Genomic DNA, 20,347 nt, shown 5'->3' with positions numbered 1-20,347 from the left:
TTTGCCACAGTAATTCCTTCTGTCAGGTTGGACACTCACCTGTGCTGCTCTCACCAACCTGCCCTTGGGCACCTGGCATGGGGTGGGGGGGGAGCTCCAACTCTGCCTGGAGCTTTGAGAGACACGGCTGGTCCCGGCTAGAACAGGTCCCAAAGCAGCTGTTCTCTCTCGTGTCCTGTGTGGGGCACAGATCCAGCCCAGCAGTGGAGTCAGGGCAGTTCCTCCTTCCCGTCCACAAAGGCCCCTTTGCTGTCTGGAGCTCACTTGACTGGAGATGCCCTGGTGCTGGGGCTCTGTCAAGGACATCTCTCTGTTTTCTTCTGTGGAGGGCTCTGCGAGGCCAGACAGAGAAAGTGAGTGCTAATTAAAAAGGGAGCACTGCAACTTGGACCCGTTGCTGTGCTTCAGGCTTGGCACAGTGCTGCTTTCCTGCCTCCCTCGGACTCAGCCAGTAGTGACATCTCCACGCTGTGGGTTGTGAGTGTTGTGCAGGGATGGAGTTTGGGGAGTTCAGATAACTCCTCCCCACTCTCTGCAAAGGTCACCAGCCCAATGCAGTGGCACTAAAGAGGAAACAAATGCCCAAAGAGCAGAAATCCCCAAGCATGTCACATCAAATCACAGAGAAGCTAATGGGACAGAGCCATGTGGTTGGAGTATGTGTATTCCATTCTGTATTATTAATTTACTGATATCATGTATTTCACCAGCTTACTTCCAGGGCTTCCAGAACTGTCCTGGAGGCTGTGATCACAAATTACTCACCAGTGCCACCAGTGCAAGAGGAGCCTTTCTGAACAAGGGCATCTCTGAGGCTTTTTTTCTTTTTTTTGCATTTCAGCTGCTTCCCTCTCTGTTCCAGAGGGAGAAGTGTCTCAAAAAGAAGGAAGAGGCCAGCACTGGAGGCCAGACTAAAGTGTGTAGTCTGCCCAGAATTGGCCCACTTCTAGACAAGAGTGAGACTGGTCGAAAGGTAGTCTTTTCCTGCTCTTTTCCTTGGTGTTTGATGCGAGGTTTGTAGAGGGTGTATGTTTGTGACAGACTTGCTTCCAGCAAAATACCTCAGTGTCCAGGTCCTGTTGTCATTGCAAACTGCTGGTAGTGGTGGAGTTGGAGTCCTGATCTGCACTAAGCCAACACAAATAACCTCTGCTGAAGCTGCTGGGGTCTGCTGAAGTGTAGCTGCCATTGCTTAATCAGTGGGGGGAAGGCTGGGGACACAAAGGCACAAAATTGCCGTTTTCCATTCTCCTGCTGAAATAGCCACCTCTTGCTTTGGTGTGGTCACCATCAAATGCTTGGGGTCATAGGATTCCCTACACAGTGGCAGCATTGGCCTTTGAAGGCTGAGGGCCTGCAGTAATTACTTCTGATTTAACAAAACTAATTGCATTAATGCTTTGGGTTGGAACAATGTGTTGGGACCCTGACGGAGTGTTTCACAGGCTGCCACATGTACAGGGGACTCACCCTGGGCAGAGGGGAATGGGTGTGCTTTATCTGGATCTGTGCCTACTTAGAGGTGTGTTTAAAGCTGCTTTTCTTGCAGGACTGGCTCAGTATAAAGCACAGTCCAAACGGGTAGGTGACTGAGGTGGGCTGTTGAGCAGGAAATGGGCATCAAGAAATATGTAACAGACTGGTTAAGTATTGCCCTGGCTAGGGGGGTTAGGAACACCTGAGAGAAGGCCACAACTAAGGGGCAGTGTGCTGCAGCCACTCCCTTCAGCAGACTGTGTCTCCTGTGAAGACACAGGAGACCTGCTTGTGTCTCTGGAGTGGCAGCGGTGTGGCTGGAGAAGGCAGACAAAGCAGGGAAGAGTTTTCTCAAAGCAGTGTCTCTGCTCCAGAAGCATTTGCTGTTGTTGTGTCATTCCAGACGTGCCTCTGCAATGGTATTAAATAAGATAGCAATAATAGATTACTAGAAAGTACCCATTTAAAGCTCATGGAAAAAGGAGATACCAACTCTAGTCTTACCCAAATTGCTGAGAAAATAACTGAACCTTATCCTCATTCAGCATTCACGTAATTTGTCTTTTTCCTAACTGCTGTGTTACTTTATATTTCCCTTTACCTCGGTTAGAAGCGCTATACTAACTTTTAAGTACAATTAAAGGGGACAAAGCCGTTGAAGCAAAAGAAGACTGTTTATTAGTAACGATTCAGCTGAGCTGGGTGTGTCTCCCTCCCCCAAGAGATGAACACACACACCCTCCAACAAAATGGCAATCTTTTTATACCCTTTCCCAGATGGGGACTGTCCCTGTCCCCTTTCCCGTTGGATGGGTACTCGGGAACTAACGTTCTCTCCCGACCACCTACTTTTCTGTCCCTCCCCTCTCATCATACTTCCTTTCGGTCAGGTCTTCAACCCCGCCCCTCTTCCAGCTCACAGCAACACCCAGCAAAATAACTAGAACAAACCCAAACCATGAATAGCAACACATAAAGAACAAACCCAACAACCCTCATTCTTTCACTTAATAACCTTTTGGCTTCAGCAAAATATTACCTCATCCCTCACACCTCCTCTGGTACTGTTCCCTTCTTAGCGATGTCAAAGTTCTAGATCAAAAACGGTATTTGCAGTTGCGTGGGCCTCAGTTTCCCTGTCTCAGAGTAAAGGACATCCCAAAATTGTTTCCCATGGAGTCTGATGTAAATTCGTGGGTTTGACTTACTCTATGAGTGCTCAGTCATAGAATGAGCTCTGTGACCACGTGAGCACAGGGCTGTGCTTAAGGTAAATGCTGCCTGGCATTTTGGAGAACGAAACCTAAGAAATGTGCCAAAAAAACAGCTTGGCTTGAGCCTGCTCAGTGTGGCCCAGCAGCTCTCAATCAGCTCAGAGCAGAGGTGGAAGAGCCACTGTTTCCCCAGTGTGGCCTGGGCAGATGTACTCACCCAGAGTCTGTACTTCACTGGGGATTAGTGTAAGATTCTTCTTTGTGAACCTTCCTCCCAGCAGCTCAACCTCTCCCTCTCTCTCTCTAGCCTCTCCTGTTAAAGCCAGTTACCTCGAAACAGAACTTGTTTCAGGTTTCCCCACAAGAGATTGTATTTCAGAACTTCCTCGTTCATCAGGTCTCTGAAATGATACTGTATCTCGTGAATATGGACAAGGTAAGTGCTGGGACGTGGAGATTTAACACTGTGCTGGAAGAGGAGAGTGGTGTAATTCCCATAGTGTGCAGCAGAGCAAGTTATCTGCTGCAGCACATCCAGAGGAAAATGTCTCCGCACCTGTGTACTGCAAGATGGTGGAAATCTTCCTGTGCTGGGAATTCTCCCCTGATTTTGGCCATGCGTTGATAGTATCTGTCCTAAGGGAGCTCCCTTCTCTTGAAAGCCCTGGATTGATGGGAATGTTGCGGGCTGTGCAGTTCTTACCTGCTCTCGTGCTTTGCCTCGAGCCTACACCACATCCTGTGTCTCCTTGGTTCATCTTGGTTCCTGGTATGAATCTCTGCCTCTCTCAGCCTGCTTAGCTCCCTTTGTGCAACTCGCAGTCAAAGCTCAGGGGCTGAGTCTTCTCCACTTTATACTGGAATCACTTATAATTAATGGCACTGGAACTGCAGGAAATGTGTTCTGAAACAGCCCTGGAATCAGACTGATGTAGCAGAAGCAGCAGGAGGCCTTTAGGTGCCTCTTCAGGCTCCTGCTAAGCCTAATTCAGCTCTCCTCAGGTTTTCCAAAAGCAACATGATGCTCTGCTTTCCCTTTGGAGAACCACAGCACATCCAAAGCCATGTGCTCCTGGAGGTTTTCACTTCTTCACTTGAAGAAATTGTGATTGTTTTGCAGTTTCCCAAGAGAGTTGAGAGGAAAAAAGTTGAAAAATGTCAGCAGTTGTGTTCCAGTGTAAAGAGGAAAAATGAGACCATTTGAATTTCAGTCAGGGAAACATTTTCTCAAATGAGGCTTGTGCCAAGAGTGGGCTGGTGGGAAGAGACAGGAGGAAGTCAAAATCATCTCGTTTAGACTTTTTGAGATGCATTTTGGTGCTCGGGGGTTGGTATCTATGTGCTAGAAAATGCGTATTTGCTGTGTCTGCATACCCCAGAGGGCTGAACCTGGCTGCAGGGTGCCCGCAGGGACTGCTGGCTGCAGGCAGGAATGCCCAGCAGCCCAGCTTGCCTGCACAGGCAGCAAGAGCCCCTGGAGAGCCAAGATCAGCTTTTAATACTGGAACCACACTGTCAGTCAGTGCTGGTCATGTTTCTCCAGGCAGAAAATGCCTTTGAAGCCCATAGTCGATAGGCACAGCCTGGCTGTGTTTCTGTCACTTTTGGCAAGTTGATTGCTCTCATTAGCTTTATGATTTTTCCTTGCTGCTTTACAGTCCCACTTGAAATTCTCTTTGGCATCTCTTTGTTTCAGGGATTGTCTTGCTGTGTTCCTTCTTTTGCTTTTCAGGTTTGGTTTATTCTCAGTAAGGCCAGTGGTTGGTCTCCTCTCTTGCTGGTCTGCCTGCATATCTCCACAACTGCCCCACCCAAACCCGATCTGCTAGGAAGAGAATTTCTTCCTTCCCCCAGGATAATACTGCTGTTTTGCCTTCAAGTAGCACATTCCTCCTCTGGAACACTGACTGCATGGCTGTGTGCAGGCAGAAGCCAGCAGGTTTTTTGGCCTTGTTGAATATGCAGGTGACTTGGTTCATCTCCAGCCTGCTGGTGCTGACCTGCTTAGCCCTTCCTTCCCACCAGCCATTGCCCTACTGCCCCTGGCTGAAATGCTGGACCCAGACAGAAGGAATTCAGTTCACCCTTGTGAATTACCTGTACCTTCCACAGCTGAAAGTGCTTTGGAAAAGGGGTCAGGGAAGGATGTCACCAGGTCACAGACAGGTCTCCTCTTGTCCGTTTCCACAAGTGGCAAAATCATCATTTCGTGTCTTTCCTGCAGTCTCCTCGGTCGGTGAGGGTCACCATGGAGAACTCACCTCATTTCCGGCTGGTGGGCTCCAATGATGCCGTACCACAGAGTGCCGGCAGGCGCGCATCACACCTGTGCGCATCCACTTCACCCCTGACAAGGACAAGGTGAGACTGGAGGAGCGTTATCTCCAAAGCCATTGCTTCCATTGCCCTCTGGGTACAGCCCGTTCCACGCTGTGAGCTTGGCTTCAGGCCCTGGGCGGGCAGCCTGCACAGTCACACCTTGGCACGTGCTGTCAGGCACTGCACGCAGGCCTGGCAGGCTCTGCTTCCCCTCCCTGCACATTGCTGAGCGTTCCCAAGGGCAGATGCACAGGGAACAGTATGAAAATGACAGAGGAGTGTTGATAGGTGTTCAGCCATCTCTAGGCACATCTCTAGGAAGGGGTTTAATTATTGTGGAGAATACCAGAGGAACAAAGAGGTCAGAGAGCTTTCCTCCTTCCCTAACTGGCAACAGCTTCTCTACTTCCCCCTGGACTGGAGCACAGACAGTGCTTTTTCACACCCTCTGTTCTCCAGCCTTGCAGCTGTGCTGTCCCAGATGCATGATACTGACCATGGTACAGCTGCAGGGCCAGGGCAGAGGATGTGCCGTGCCTGTGGCAGGGAGCCAGCCTGGCACAGGCACACTGATCTCTAGGTGCCCTTAGTCAGCAGGAGGTTGGTGAGCTGCAGGTGACTTAGACACCTGCCTGAAAGAGCTCGTGTAGGGCAGGTACAACCTGCAGGCAGACAGACCTGTGACCCCAGAGCCTGTGGCAGTGACACTGCTGCGGCTCTGTCTTCATGCCTGTCACTGTGGTTGTTCTGTCAACTAGCACCCATTTTGTGCCAGATGTGCTTTTCCTTGGAGGTTTGAACAGCAGTGCTGAGGCCCTGGCAAGTCTGATCTCAGTGCTGTGATGTGAAGGGTTGATGCTGTGATCTGGAGCTCGTTCATACAGAAGCGTTTAGGACATGGCATGGAGGGGAGGAAGCCTTGCAGGGAAACAAAGAGAGACTTTTTCCAACAGCATCCTGCTACCTCTTAGCACTGTTCTTCTCCTGACTTGGCTGGACAGGCAAAGTTAGAGGGAAGCTCTGAGCCAACTGATGTTTCTACAGCCGGCCAGACGTGCAGGATCTCTTTGGGTGCAGCTGTTTTCTCATCTTCCTTTTGCTGCTTAGAGTCGGTTTAACACTTTGTCCTATTCTCAAACAGCAGGAATATAGAAACCTAAAGAGGAATGTCCTGTGTTCCCTAGCTCCATGTTGCTTAGAAGAGACTTAGGAATTATTTAACTTCATTAAAATTTAGAGTAAAAATTATGGTGGCCTAGGGCAGTTCTCTGTACGATCCAAGTGACACAAGAGCTTAATGCCACTGAGATAGGTTTTGCAAAGGGCACTGGTGCCTTTAAAATGGGACATATTAGTAGGACTTAGTGTTGATTTTGGGGGTGGAAGAGGTAAATTGATGCCCTTGAAGGGTTATAGGAAATGGTTTTTCTTCTGCCACGGAGATGGCACTAAATGCCCTGTGCTGAGCCAGTTTCTTTTCCTGCAGGATTATTTCCCATGAGCTCTCCTGCACCAGTGGAAAGGAAAGGATAGTTGTGCCAGTTCGGGCCATTGGTGGCCGACCTATCCTGCACTTGCCCTCACCAGCTGGACTTCCCAGTCTGTATAGTCAAACGCAGCAGTGAGAAGACTCTGCTGGTTCAAAACACTGGAAACCTGGAAGCTCATTACGAGATGAGCACCAAGAGGTGAGGCAGCTCATCTATTCTTGTGCAAAACACCTTTGGGTGAAAACAGAGTTGGGAGAGAGTAACAGAAGGAAGCAGAGCATTGGAGCTGCTGCCCTGCAGCCCTGGCTGAAGTGAGCAGGATGGGTGGCATCTTCTCTTGCTTCCAGTGTTCTTAGCAGGATGCAACCTTTGAGCTTTCTCTGTCCCAGGTTTCCTGGAGGGTGCTGGAACATGCTAGTAGCTGGCTTGCACCCTCCTGAGCACAAGCAGCTTCTGAAATGGTTACTCAGCACTGTCAGCCAAATAGACAGGAGCAGGTAACCAAATTCTCTGGGAGGACACAGGCACGTGGCATTCCAGCAGTCCCCATATTGGATGCCCAACATGAGCTATGTTGTGGGCAGCCCTGTGCGGTTCCTATTCCTTAAAGCTGATCTGATTTCCCTTGTCAGCTGAGGGCATCAGTCACCTCTTCTGTTCCATGATGAACCTTTGAAAGCCAGTTGAAAATTTCAAACAGATGATTTAAATCTCTGAATAAGGTCGGGCCCCCTTTCACTGAGATTTCTTTGTAAATACTCTGAAGTTCCTGTGTTTCTGCTCTGTTTTTAATTTTGTTTTGTGTTAAATGTTTGCCAAAATATCATGAATTCTTCATTGGGAACTTTCATAAAGGTCCAGCTCCTCTAGTGCCTGTCAGTATAGCTCATGCCTATAGATATATGCACAGGTGTGTAGGAAATACGACACATTTAGAGAATATGTGAAAAGCAATTGGGCTGATTTAGAAGATAAAAATATAGAATAACTTTTGCTGGAAGGGACCTCTGGAAATCATCTGAGCAAACACACTGCTCAAAGCAAGACCAGTGTTTGGGGCTTGCAAGGTGCCCTTGGGAGATCTGGACCTGTCTTTGGATGCCATACAAGAAAACAAACATCTAAATGGACCTAGTTAAAAAGCGGAAGAAAACAAGCTATTAGAACCCCCTTCATACCTTACCTTTTCTGCCTGCCAGGTGCAGTAGTGATTCATGGAAAGGGCAGATCTAACAGGATGAGAACTATCTTAAGGAACAGCTCACAATGAACAGATAAAAGGCCAAAAGGTAGCCTGCCAGCCCCATCTCTTGGCAGTGGTTTTCATTTGGTTATTACAGTGACAGGGATGTCTCCTTCACAGCTCTTCGTATGTGTGGGCTCAGGGAAGAGCTTAGTGATGTTGGCTGAAATTCAGAGGAGTTAAGTTTAACTGCAGAGCTTGTGTCCTTAGGTCTTGGGGAGCCAAGTCTATATGTGAGAGATGACTGCTACAGCAGTAACAGAGGAGTCTGGTGGGTAGAGCCCAGGTTGGGATGTAGGAGATGCAGGGGCTGATTTGCACTCAGTTTTTCAGTCCTGATAGCTGAGTTCTGAGCTTGGCTGGATCCTCTTCTCCTGATAATTTGGAAATAAGAAGATACCTTCTTTCTCAGGCAAGCCCCTGAAGTCACCCCCAGGAGTGTTATTCCCATCCTGCTATCTGAGGGCAGGACTATGTAGACATGGGACAGGAGTGGGAAAGGGATGGGATGGAAGGCAGCGCTGAAGTGTGGCCAGAGATTTCCTTAACTTGCAGCTTCTCTGTTCTGGTGCAATTTCTGGCAAAAGAATAAGAAAAAAATCCTGTGCCTTGCCCACACCAGGCACTGATCCCCCCTAGCCCCAGTAGAGACCTGCAGCAATCCTGGCAGCACCCCTGGGGCAGATGCAGAAACATGTACAGTAATCTAGCTCTGGGGCTGGTGGGGCCTTGTCTTTCCTCCCCTCTCTCCAAAGTCTCAGGTCCAGCACATAAACATTGCTGGCCCAAGGCTTCTCCATCAGCCAGTAGTGATGCTCTCACTACTGGTAATGGGAACAGGGCAGGCCCACAACTGCAGCAGTAGGTCCTTAATGAGCAGAACATGAAGCGCCTTCATCAGCTGTCACTACTGACATGAAGGAAGTTCAGCTTGCCAGATGTTCTCTTTATTTTTGTGTGGGATGCATTCATCACCAAACTCCCCAGAACACACTTTTAAGGTGACAGATTGACCACTAGCAAAGCACCAAGGCCAGGAACTTTTGTTTCCTCAGTGAGGCTCTGCAAGAGCACAAAGCCCAGCAGCTGCTGGGCAGAAGCACATTTCACCTGAGCTGTCCCATTAAAGCACAGAGTCTTGTGTCTATCAGGCAAGAGCTGTTCACCTGGTGACCAATCCTAATTGCTCCTGTTAAATCAAAGTTCACCAACACATTTGCATAATTATTTCCAACACATCGCACAGAGTTTGTCTGGGGGGCCAAGCAAACAGTTACCAGCCTGGATGACAACCCAGAGTCCCAGACTCTGGTAAATACACAGAAACCTTCTGTTCTGTTTCCTTGATGTGCTCCTGGTAATGGTGCTTCATTTAGCTGGGACTGGATCCTTCAGATTGTAAATGGCGTCCTCCTTTTGGGTCTTGTTTCCATGCCACTGTAGTGCTCTAATGTGCATTTGCACTCTTTCAGAGTTTTGATTGCTCCTTTTCTTAAAACAGCTTTCATTGAAATGCTGATAAAATGTGGCCTTTTTAGGCTAAATCAGGATGTTTTCAAGGTAAAATAAACCAAAGAACCACACTGCAAATTCAACAGTAATTATTCCTTGGTCTTCAAGGAAGAGCTCCTTCTCCCTATCTGATTTCCTAGGCTATAATCTCACAGGGCAGGTAGTGCCCTAACATTTGCATCTCTTGAGATGAGGTTTATAGGCAGCACGAAAAGAGAAATTCCTGAGGCAGTCAGTGTCAAGTTGTGCATGCAGATAGTTCTTAACCCTCTCTGTGCTTTTCACAAACCTATTCTCTGGTGGGATTGCTGGCTGGTCAGACCCTTGAGTCTCATTGCAGATAGCTGGATGCAGAGCATGGGGGAGATGAGGTCATTTTATTCCCACAGGATCTTGTGAGGGCTGGATCTCCTCCCACGAGAGTCAGCAGCTGTTTGTGATCCTGTGTGTTCTGTCTGTCTTCTGTTGACTGTGGTTTGTTTGCTCTCTGTTTGCCCAAGTGAGCAGAAGTGACCTGGACTGCAGACGGTATAGAGTCCCCAGATGTTCCCCCGAGTCCTGATCCCTGTCTTTGTGTTGCAGCCCTTTCTCCGTGGTTCCGGCCAGGGGAACTCTGGGCATTGGCGAAACCATGGAGGTGACAGTGAAATATCAGCCGCTGAGGACCGGTGACCATGACGCACCCCTGGTAGTGTGCTACGGCAGAGGTGAGCACTGGGCACTGCACGGGGCACGGGACAGTTCTCCACCATCATTCCCCGTTGTCCCAGCCACCTCAATTCCCTCTCCAGATGTGCCTCCCCTGTTCCAGCTTTACCCCAAAGAAAAGTGAGAACTAGCTGGTGTTTAGAGGGTCGATAAAGTGGATACCCTCTAACAGGGCTAGGATTTTTGGAATCCTGTTTTGCTGGGAGTTGCTGAGTGGAGGAAGGAGAAACCCTGATTCTCCACTACCATGTGGCTCCACCTGGGTGAAGTTTTATTTTATTCCTGGGCAGTGCTGTGTGTGAGGTCTCCATCCAGACTCATCTCCAATGCAATGTATTTCGTGCACACTTCTGTCCTGTATGCTGCTTCTCCATTGTCTTGTCACAGAGGCTTTTTCTATGTTGCCCTCTACACATGTGTGTAATTTCTGTCTCATAACATTTTCAGGCCCTTCGAGTTCCTGTTTGATGACAAATCAAGACAAATTTTTCCTCGTTCTCCATTCCCCAGGCCACTCATGCTGTTGCAAACCTCTCCCATCTATCTCCCATTTGATTTCCAGACTGAGGAATCCCATTCAGTCTTCATATAGAAGCTGCTCTCTACTTATTAATCTTTCCTTTGTCCCTTTTTTATTTAATTTGAAATGCTCCAGCTTGGTTTTTGAGATGAGAACAATATCAAATATTTCAAGACTGATGTGGCTGTGCGTTTGGACAGAGAGATGATGATGGTTTTCATGGTGTTCATTTTGTAGTTGTTTGTCATATTGCAGAGCACTGAGTTGTGTTTCCTGGCTTGTGTCCCCTCCTGCTGTGGGCTGTCACTTCACTTGTTCCTCTGGGCCTTCCTTTTCTGCCCACATGCCCCCAGGCATATTTTCTTGTCAGCAACAAGGGATCAGGAGAGACAGGAGTCTCGCAGGATGCCCAGGGGAGACCCTGGGCAAGTCAGGACTGAACAGGGCTCCTCAGCGTCACCTGAAGGACTTTGATGCAGAATTCCCAGTGATCGGCGTGGGTCACCTGAGCACATCTGACAAATTTCACTGTAAATACTGTCACCTTGGGGCCAAATCTCTACAAACACACTCAGAAATAAGGCGTTTAAGGAGGTGCCCAGGACATCCTCACTCTGTACACACAGAGCTGTCAGGATGTGATAAATATACTGATCCACAGAACTGCTCATTCAGCTAAAAGCTGTGACACTTTCTTCTGTCACCTGTGGTTTGCTCTGTTCCTTGTGCTTCCATCAGTGCCTGAGCTGAGCAAAGACTCCTCTTTGCTTTGTTCCAGGTGAAACTACCCAGACAAAGCTTCATGGAGAAGCTGTAGATCTCAACATTGGGTTGAGCACATACTCCGTGGAGCTTGAGAAGACTTATATCACCATGTCGTGCCACACAACCGTGGTCATCAAAAACAGGAGTGACACCACAACCCACTTCCAGTGGAAGACTTATCCTAATGAGGAAGAAGAGAATCGAAAGAAGACAAGGTTGGTTTGAAAGATGCATTTCAGTGAAACACGTGGCCCAAGACTAAAACTAACATATAGCCTTAGGGGTTTGTTGGTGCTTTTGAATGGTTTAGGTCAAGTAAACCATCTCTGAAATTAGGGTGTGTGTCCCTGGGCTTCAGGAGCTCAGCACTTTGCATTGCAGTTCCATTTATACTCCAGCTAAGGATGGCATTTTGGGGAGGAAAGGTTGATTGCAATGACTGGATTTCCTCAAGTTCTAATTGGGTTTTTGCCTCTCTAATTTTCTTCCTACGTGACCTGGCAACATCCTTAAATATTTCTTGAGTTGCCTGCCCCTCTTTCCAAAGGTGATACATCCTCTTTTTTTCCATTAGTTCCTTCAAAAGCTCCTTGCCCATCCGGGCTGGTTGTCTTTCCCATCAGCTCGTCTTTCAGCACATAGGGGACAGCCTGTTCCTGTGCCTTCAAGACTTCTTTCTTGAAGTATGTCCATCCTTCCTGGACCCCTTTGTTTTTAAAGGCTATTTCCCCCAAGGTACTCTCCAAATCAGTCTCTTGAACAGGCCAAAGTCTGTCCTCCAGAAGTCCAGAGTGGAAGTTTTGTTGATGCCTCTCCTTGTTTCACCGAATATTGAGAACTCTATTATTTCACAGTCTCTGTACCCCAGACGGCCTCCGACCACATCTCCCACCAGCCCTTCTCTGTTTGTGAGCAGCAGGTCCAGCAGAGGTCCACCCCTCATAGGCTCACTCACCAGCTGTGATAAGAAGCTCTCCTCCATATACTCTAAGAACCTCCTGGATTGCCTCTTCTCCGCTGTGTTGAGTTCCCAGCAGATGTCTGTCAGGTCAAAGTCACCTACAAGAACAAGTGCTGGCGATATTGAAACATCCTTCAGCTGCTGGTAGAATAACACATCCACCTCCTGGTCCTGGCTGGGTGGTCTATAACAGGACCCCCACCGGGATGTCAGGCCTTGTGGGGCTTCCCCTGATTCTCACCCACAGGCACTCAACTTTAGCATCATTAATCTCAAGTTCCATGGTGTCGAGAGCCTCCCTAATATACAGAGCCACCTCTTCTCCCGCTCCCATCTCTTCTGAAGAGCTTGTAGCCATCCATTGCAGCACTCCAGTCATGCAAGTCGTCTCACCGTGTTTCCATGATGGCGACTACATCATAGCTTTTCTGCTCTACCATGACTTCCAGCTCCTCCTGTTTGTTACATGTGTCACTAATGCATGCATTAGTGTACATGCACTTCAGCTGGGCTGCTGACTTCACCCCTAACTCTGGCTTACCGCCCTTAGGCTCCTCTCTGGAGAGTGTGCTTTCATCCTCTTTCCCTTCAAATCTAGTTTAAAGCCCTCTCAATCAGACCTGCCAGCTCAGGGGCTCTAGCAGGCCAGGTGCCGTAAAAGTTGCCCCCTGATCAAAAAACCCAAAATTTCACTGATGGTACCAGTCCTTAAACCACTTATTGATAATGTGGGTTTTCCTGTTCCTTTCATCATTCATCCCTGCTACTGAAAGAACTGAGAACACCACCTGTGCTCCTGCCCCATCAACCAGTTGACTCAGAGCCTTGAAGCTCTTTTTAATTACCCTGGTGCCTTTCCTGTCAGCCTCATCGCTGCCAGCCTGGACAACCAACAGTGGGTAATAATCAGAGAGCTGATTTAGTTCATTTAGTTATTAGGGAATCTTCTGGTGACATCCAGTACCTGGATCCCAGGGAGGCAGCAGACTTCCCTGTGGAATGGATCGGGTTGACATACAGGGCCCTCCCTTAGAAGGGAGTCACCTACTGCAACTACCCTTCTTTTCTTCTTAACCCTTGAGATTGTGATTTGTCTGGCAGATGAAGTGCAACTGGAAGACTCTCCAGACAGAATTTTTTCTTTAGTGTCATCTGCCTGACCCTCTGGATCCAGGGCCTCGTACCTCTTCTCTGTCAGGGCACCTGGGTAGGTGATGGGGGTCAGGATGGAATTTTATTACCTCCCCAGGAGGGACCCATTTCCATTCCCCACCATCTCCTAGGTCTTCTCCTTCTGCCTGGTGGCAGGAAGGGCAGGGCTCTCTGACTGCTGGTGAGCTTCTCTCAGGGTTGGAAGGGTGTAACTCCACCAGCCTTTTTCCCTTTCCCTCTCCCTAATACTCCCTCAGCCTTTCCACTTCTTCCTTAAGCTCTGCCACCAGACAGAGCAGATCATCCACCTGCTCACACCACACACGGGTGTCTTGTGCGCTGTCCTCTGGCACTAATGGCAGGCTCAGACCCTCCCTGCAGCCAGGGGCCTGCACAGCTGCATCCTTTCCGGGGGTTCTATTTGGGTTAGTACGCTCTTGCTGGCAGCAGCAGCAATGGCTTTTGATCATTTGTAAACCATTCCTGGGGGGGGGGGGGGAAAGAAAAAGGCACAAAGAGGAAAAAAAAAAAGGCAAGCACCTCAGAACCAGCCGAAAGACACGAGCCACTGCCAGGAGGGTGGGTGGCTGCACCCTTTCTGTTCAGCCTGCTTGCGCGAATGGCTGCGCAAAAACCGACAAACCGCCGTGCCAAAACCGCCGTGCCAAAACCGCCGTAGCAAGCCCCGGTTTGCTGCAGTCTGGGTCACTCCCACTCCCCAGAGCCATTCTGAATTGCCTGCAAAAGCCCAGACAATCGACCCTCGCCAGCTTGAATGGCTGGCAAGACGGTCCTTTAGTGCCCTGGGCTTCTTGGTTTTCTGCTGTTCTCTATCTACTTACACAGCATCTGACTTCCATGCAAGCTCTGTGTGTTAAAAGAAAACCCCCTGACATTCTCTGGCTACTTCCCTGGACTTTTTATTTCCATTTTTTCCCACTTGCCTGCCTCAGCCTGGACCCCAGGTGATCCGCTTTCCCCTCAGAAGCAACTAGGTTTCCCCACAGTTAACTTCAAGCCTGGTTTTGGTTTTGTGGGTTTTTTTCCAATTACATTTGTTTTCATGCCAGTTTGTGTCCTAGACTTCGACCAGGACATTTTGTTCTTCCTTACTTTCAGTCTTAGGGATGGTTTTTAGCTCCAAGGCTACTGTCCTGCTGTCAGAGAAGCTTGTGAGATCTCAGAGCAGAGAGGACATTTTTATGAGAGGAGGACAGTTCCCTCTCAGCACATTCTATGACCATGCACTCGGATGGGACCCAAAAGCCCTGGATCATGAAAAGTCTGTCCAGGAGTTTGCTGTCTCCCCTCCTGCACAACAAAGTCCCTTCCCTTCTCAGGGCCTCTGTTTTCATGCATATAAACCCTGAATGTCACTGAAGGGATGCAATGTCTGAATTCATCCATTTCCTTTGGAAGTGCTCTGGGATGGCTTTCATGGAAAGCAGAGTAGGGAACAGGGCAGGTCTAAAATGAAAGAAACAAAGAGTGATGCTGGTAACCTGTAGCTGCAACCCAGCTTCGTCTCCCCTTCCCAGGGAAGTCCTGCAATGGGTGCTCCTTGATCTTGATCTGCCTCCCCTGAGCAGCTCAGTGATAGGAAAAGCCACTTGAGGTGGCTGGTGGATTCCCCTCAGCTGTGGCAGAGGTTTTGAGCCAGGAGATTCTCTTGAGGGCTGCTGGCTTTCGAAACCTCTCCTGAGCTTCTAAGTGTGGAGTAAAACTGCGTGCTGTGCCAGTGAACAACAAGTGATCCTCTGATCCATTTGGGACCCCGTGGCTCGGGGTCAGCCCCTTGCTGAGGAGCTGCTGCTGCTACTCCCCAGGTGCTTTGCTCTCCTGCACTTACACTGCTCTCTGCAAATATGTGGCTTATTAAACGATCTGCTGGGTTTGTCTCTCCCTGCGGCTGCAGGCTCAATCATTTGCATGGTCTGGAGAAAGGGGTCTGGCTGGAAAATTTACTGGCAGAGAAAAACGTAATGGAGGAGCTGGGCACTTGTGAAGATCGCACTGCCATCCTGAGCAACATGATCGACGAGGAGATGGCAAAGGTGCAACAAGACCCCATGCTGTTCTCCGATGACGTTTTTTTCATTGAGCCACTGGTGAGTAATAGCTGAGAACCTCATCTCCTCTTCCTCCTCCTCTGCCTCCTCCCTCCCCCCTTCCCGTCACCTCCCGCCCCCCCTGCCCTCCCCCGATGCGGTCACTCGGCAGATCCTCAGCTGGCTTGATGTGCTGAGAGGGAAGACATCGAGTTTCTGGTGAGACCAGAGAGCTCGCTCCTAAAAGCATTTCTGCCCTGCGGGCTCAAGGCAGGGGTGGGAGCCTGACAAAGCCAAGCCCTGCTCCTGGGGCTCGACCTCAAGGTAGGGGCTCCCCCAACCTGTGGTGTGTGGGGTTTAGCAGGGGTGCTGGAGCACTGCCAGTTCACATATTGACCTGAAGCATGCAATGGTTCACTGGGAAAAGGAGGCCAAATTCAGCCCAAGGTTAATCATAGAAATGCCAATCCCTTCCTGTAACCACGACTTGCACTATTTCTGAATCTCCCTTCCAGAGTCATCTGTGAGCCTGGACACAAGGCTGGCAGGTTCAAATGGGCTTTTTGGGTTCTGTTGTACACAGGGACAGAAAACTTTTTCCTTTTCTGTTTATGCAAGCAGAGCCCCACCTCCTTCCATCAACCAGAGCCCTGATTCTGAGTACTGGTATAGTGAGAGATGATGAATGCCTAAAGTCTGCACAGTGCAAAATCCCTTCTCATCTTGGAGTAAACCCTAGAATAATCCCAAGCTCTGCTTTCTTTCAAAACAGGTTAAACTAATATTTTTATTTCCAAGGAAGGGGATTGTGTTCTCTTCTTGGTTACTCCTGTGGCCCATCTAAGGCCAACAGCCATAGGTGCACAATGGCAGTTACACACCACCGTAGCTGACAGCAGCGTGAAATCACCAAGAGCTTGTGTCAGAGCAGCAGGAATATTGTGGAGAGTGGGAGCTCATCAGCTGAGCATTAAGAGCTCCCAGCAGCGTGTTGAGCTTGGTTTGGTTTCCTCGGGCTCCTTGTGTTGTTCACTCCTGCCTCAACATTGATGCTCTAAATAAAGCCTTACAGGACTGTGGGTGAAAACAAGAAATGTGATGTTAGAAGATAAATGGTTTGCTGTCTCTTTCTGTTTTAGGAGGGAGAGATCGGGCCAAATTGTTCAGCCAAAATCAAGGTGACCTTTAAACCCCAAGAAGTGCTAGAGTATCGAAGTGTGGCTTACTGCAAGATCTCAGGTACAGCTCCTTTCCCCTGCTCCTCTCACCCACAGTGAAGCCATGGTGCAAGCCCGAGCCCGTTGGGCTCCCACATAACTGCTGGGAAGAGTCTGTGGTCAGCAGGGCAGTGCTGGCACATCCCCACTGTCCCTGCAGCTTCCAGGGAGTCTCCTGTGCAAGGCCAGGGCTCAGAGCACTGTGTCTGGATTACTGATCCCAGAACAACCCAGGCAATGCAGGGAGAAGCCTTCATGCCATGGCTTTGCCAGCACTTCCTCAAAGGCCAAAGAGCTACAGAGCAGAAGAGCTTTAGTGAATGAGCACTAAGTCCCTCTAGACCACTGACCTCCAGGATGGGTCCATTTTACATGGATCCACCATCAGGCAGTGGGAGCTGAGTTAGAAATGTGCTCCCTGACCCTGGATCACCTCCCACTGCCCAGACACCACCAGACCAGAGATGGCTGAGGCCTGCTGAGCCCAGGGTGTTTGTGGAAGGACCACCCTTGGCCAGCACCTGCTTCTCTCCTGTGTGGGAACTGTCACCTTGCAGCTCTCAGTCTGTGGAAATAGAACACAGTGCTGAGTGTCAGAAGCTGAGGGCTTTGGCAACAGAGTCCTGTGCTGCTGGGCCACCTACAAAACCCAATTTGCCAGGTAGCAATTGCCAAACTCTTTATGAGCTTTGTGCCTTCACTGAATGGATTTCAAAGCTCCTCTAAGTGCAAGGGAAGGAAACCATAGAACCACGTTAAGTATGTTAAGGATGGAATGGACCTTAAAGATCCTCTAGTCCCAAGCCCCCTGCTACAAGCAGGGACACCTCCCACTAGACCAGGTAGCTCAAAGCCCCATCCAGCGTGGCTTTGAACACTTCTAGGGCTGGAACCCCTCCACAAATTCCCTGGGCAACCTGTTCCAGTGTCTCACCACTCTCACAGTAAAAAATTTCTTCCTAGTACCTAACCTTTCTTTCAATCTGTACCCATTACTCCTTGTCCTGTCACTACAGGACATCAGAGATGTTTTAAACTCAGCAGTCTGGTGACTAAATGAGAAACCAGCCCAAGGAATGGGTTAGAAATTGGAAGTCAGCCCTAAGGGATATCTCCTGAGGGAAGAAAAGGGTCCATATCTTCTCTTGGAGAATCAGGAGCTGGTTGCATCCAGCTCAGAGTCAGGGACTAGCATTGAGGCAGCCTGGAAAATACAGGATAACAGAGAGAATTATTGTACTGAAATGGACATCTCTCCACAGGCCATGAGATCAGGCTGCCCCTGAAGCTCAGAGGGGAAGGCAAAGGACTTGAGGTTGAACTCAGCTGTGATACACTGAACCTTGGGAACGTTTATGTCAACACAACCCATGCCTATGAGGTGAGCAGCAGGGTTGGGGTGGATCCTGATGGCTCCTGAGGCAGCAGCGAGCCTGGTGGACCTGTGGAATTCCTGGCAACTTGGGCAGTTGTGAGCAGGGAATATTTGATGTACTGCTCCAATCTGGAGGGGTCGGAAAGGCGTGTCTGCTGTTCATGAAACCCCAAGCCCTGCTTTTTGGCAGCCTTCCTTGGCCATCAGCTGGGAGGCTTCCTGCAAAACCCCTTGGCCCATGAAAGCAACACTGGGTCAAAAAGCTGCATGTGCAGAGGCTTTTGTTCCAGTCCCAGACACAAATCAGCTTTGTGCTCAGGCTGTCCAAAAGCAGCTGGAACAAACTGGCTGCATTTGAGTTCAAGTCCATTGCAAACAGTTTTCAGTCCAGTGCCTCCTGCCTATTCCTGGCAGTCGGAGGAAAGCCATCCACCCTCCTGGCTCAGCGCTGGTCAAGGGGAGTGCTTGCCCTTGCTGACCAGTCCCTCACCACACTTCAGCCTTGGTGCATCTCTGGCTCTAGAAAACAAAAAGTGTTCCTGGGAATAAAGCAAAGGAATTTTCTACCTATTTGCCTCCACCCCAATAATGTCAAGTTTGAAAAAAAAAAACAAAAAAAAAAACTCAAACGAAAAACAAAGACAGAGAGCAACTGAAAGAGGTAGGAAACGAGGCACTACATTTCCAGACACTTTCAAAAGCTTGGCTGTGGAAGGGAAAGACACTCTGAGTTTTCTTACCAAAAGATGGTGCTGTCTGTACATTTTCATGCTGGTGCCTCATTGTTTATCAATGAGTTGTTTCCGTGATCTGAGAAAAGGCGAATGAGTAGATGGCACTGTTGGAGCTGTGCTAACCAGGGCAGCAGCAGCAGCTCTGTGTTGATTCACTACGCAGCTGCAATCACCTCATGTTGCTCTCAGGGCCAGGTCTGAATTCTGAATGAGCTTGGTGATGCTGACCAGAGGTGGACTGCTCTGTGTCCATGGGATAACCCCAGAGTGACTCTGGTTATGTGAAGTTACCAGTGCTTTGCATGAAAACCCAAAGGCAGAACTTGTCCTGTGGTATTTTTTTTGACTCCTGCCATTCAACAGCACAAAGCATCTTCTGCCTTTTCCAGGTGTCAGTTGCCTCATTAGAAAATAACTCCCAAGAAGGGAAGATTCCACATGTATTTCCATTTTGCTTTCTTGCTGCTGCAGGTGGATCTGATTAACAAGAGCCTTATTGATGCTCCCTTCACCTTCGTGCCTCCAACCGCACATGTGGCCAACTGCTTCGAGTTTGAGCCCAGGAAGGGCATCATTGCACCAGGCGAGAGACAGACTATTCAGATCTCCTTCAAAGCCACCCTATTGGGGATGTTTGATGAAGAATTCCAGTTCAGTGTGCCTGGATCTCCTATGCCTGCAGCCCTGAGAATCAAGTAAGGACTCCGGGAGCTTGGTGGGCCCATCTGTAGCTGACTCTGGGACATCCACCACTTACCTCAGTTTGGGGTGGAGCAGAGAAAAAAGGGGTTTCCTGAGGTCATAATCTCTGCTCTGATCCTGACATTGCCTTAGTGTGAGGATGCCTGCTGCCCTATGTGGGTACCCAGGAGCTGGAGTGACTCCTCCCTGCAGGGATCTCCCTCTGCCTTGAACCATGGCAGGCAGTGGGATGGATCAGCTTTGGGCAGTAGCTGCTCTGGCATGTCCCACCTGAACAGCCAGCAAGGCCTCCAGGGCTTTGGAGGTGGGCCAGCCTGCATGACTGCATGCCAGAAGCAGCATTTTTAAAATCCTCTGATAATAATTAGTCCCAAAGGGGCAGCAGCAGCCTCACCTCAGCTCTCATGCCCATGCATGGAGACAGGCTGAGCTCCCAAGTCCTGTGCAGAGAGTGCTCTGGTACCTCCTCTCCACAGCCAGGAAAGGGCTGATGTGGGACAGGGAACTCTGCAGCAGGGACTGTCACAAGAACTTGGCCTTCATCCCATGGGCTGGTGCCATTGCAAGAGAGAATCCTTGCCTAGCAAAAGGGAGAAGGGGTGATAATAGGCAGAGCTCACTTCTCAGAAACACAGCAGCGCGAGGGCTTGTCCCTGCTAGCCTGAGCCATGTGCTGGTAGGATAATGTAGTGTAAGCAGGAAAGCTGATGCTGGCTGCTCTGGAGCTTTGGAGCTAGGCTGCTGCTGTTGGGGGCACTGGGTCAAGGCAGTAAAGAAATGAAAGCAATCTGCAGTCGATTATACCTTGTATAGATGAGGGGAAATGGATGAAAAAGAACAAGAAGGTTATTACTAAGTGAGAGAAAAGCACTAAGTAGGTCTGCCCATAGTAGAGAAACAATTCTGCTGGC

General features: G+C 49.3%; 1 protein-coding gene across 1 annotated transcript in view; it reads left to right on the top strand.

Annotated features, from left to right (window-relative positions):
- The first annotated feature begins 3,117 nt into the window (after positions 1-3,117).
- Positions 3,118-20,347, top strand: part of LOC116450120 (hydrocephalus-inducing protein homolog) — a 70,311-nt gene continuing 53,081 nt past the window's right edge. The window contains 11 exon segments of the mRNA XM_032122180.1: positions 3,118-3,126; positions 4,915-5,051; positions 6,496-6,592; positions 6,594-6,697; positions 9,837-9,961; positions 11,234-11,462; positions 15,276-15,468; positions 16,548-16,647; positions 17,888-18,018; positions 19,143-19,429; positions 19,715-19,740. Coding sequence (XP_031978071.1) covers positions 3,118-3,126; positions 4,915-5,051; positions 6,496-6,592; positions 6,594-6,697; positions 9,837-9,961; positions 11,234-11,462; positions 15,276-15,468; positions 16,548-16,647; positions 17,888-18,018; positions 19,143-19,429; positions 19,715-19,740 — 1,438 coding nt within the window.

The sequence above is a fragment of the Corvus moneduloides genome, chromosome 12, assembly GCF_009650955.1.
Source record: "Corvus moneduloides isolate bCorMon1 chromosome 12, bCorMon1.pri, whole genome shotgun sequence".
In the NCBI taxonomy this organism is placed as follows: Eukaryota; Metazoa; Chordata; class Aves; order Passeriformes; family Corvidae; genus Corvus; species Corvus moneduloides.
This window is presented reverse-complemented; position numbering and strand designations above follow the sequence as displayed.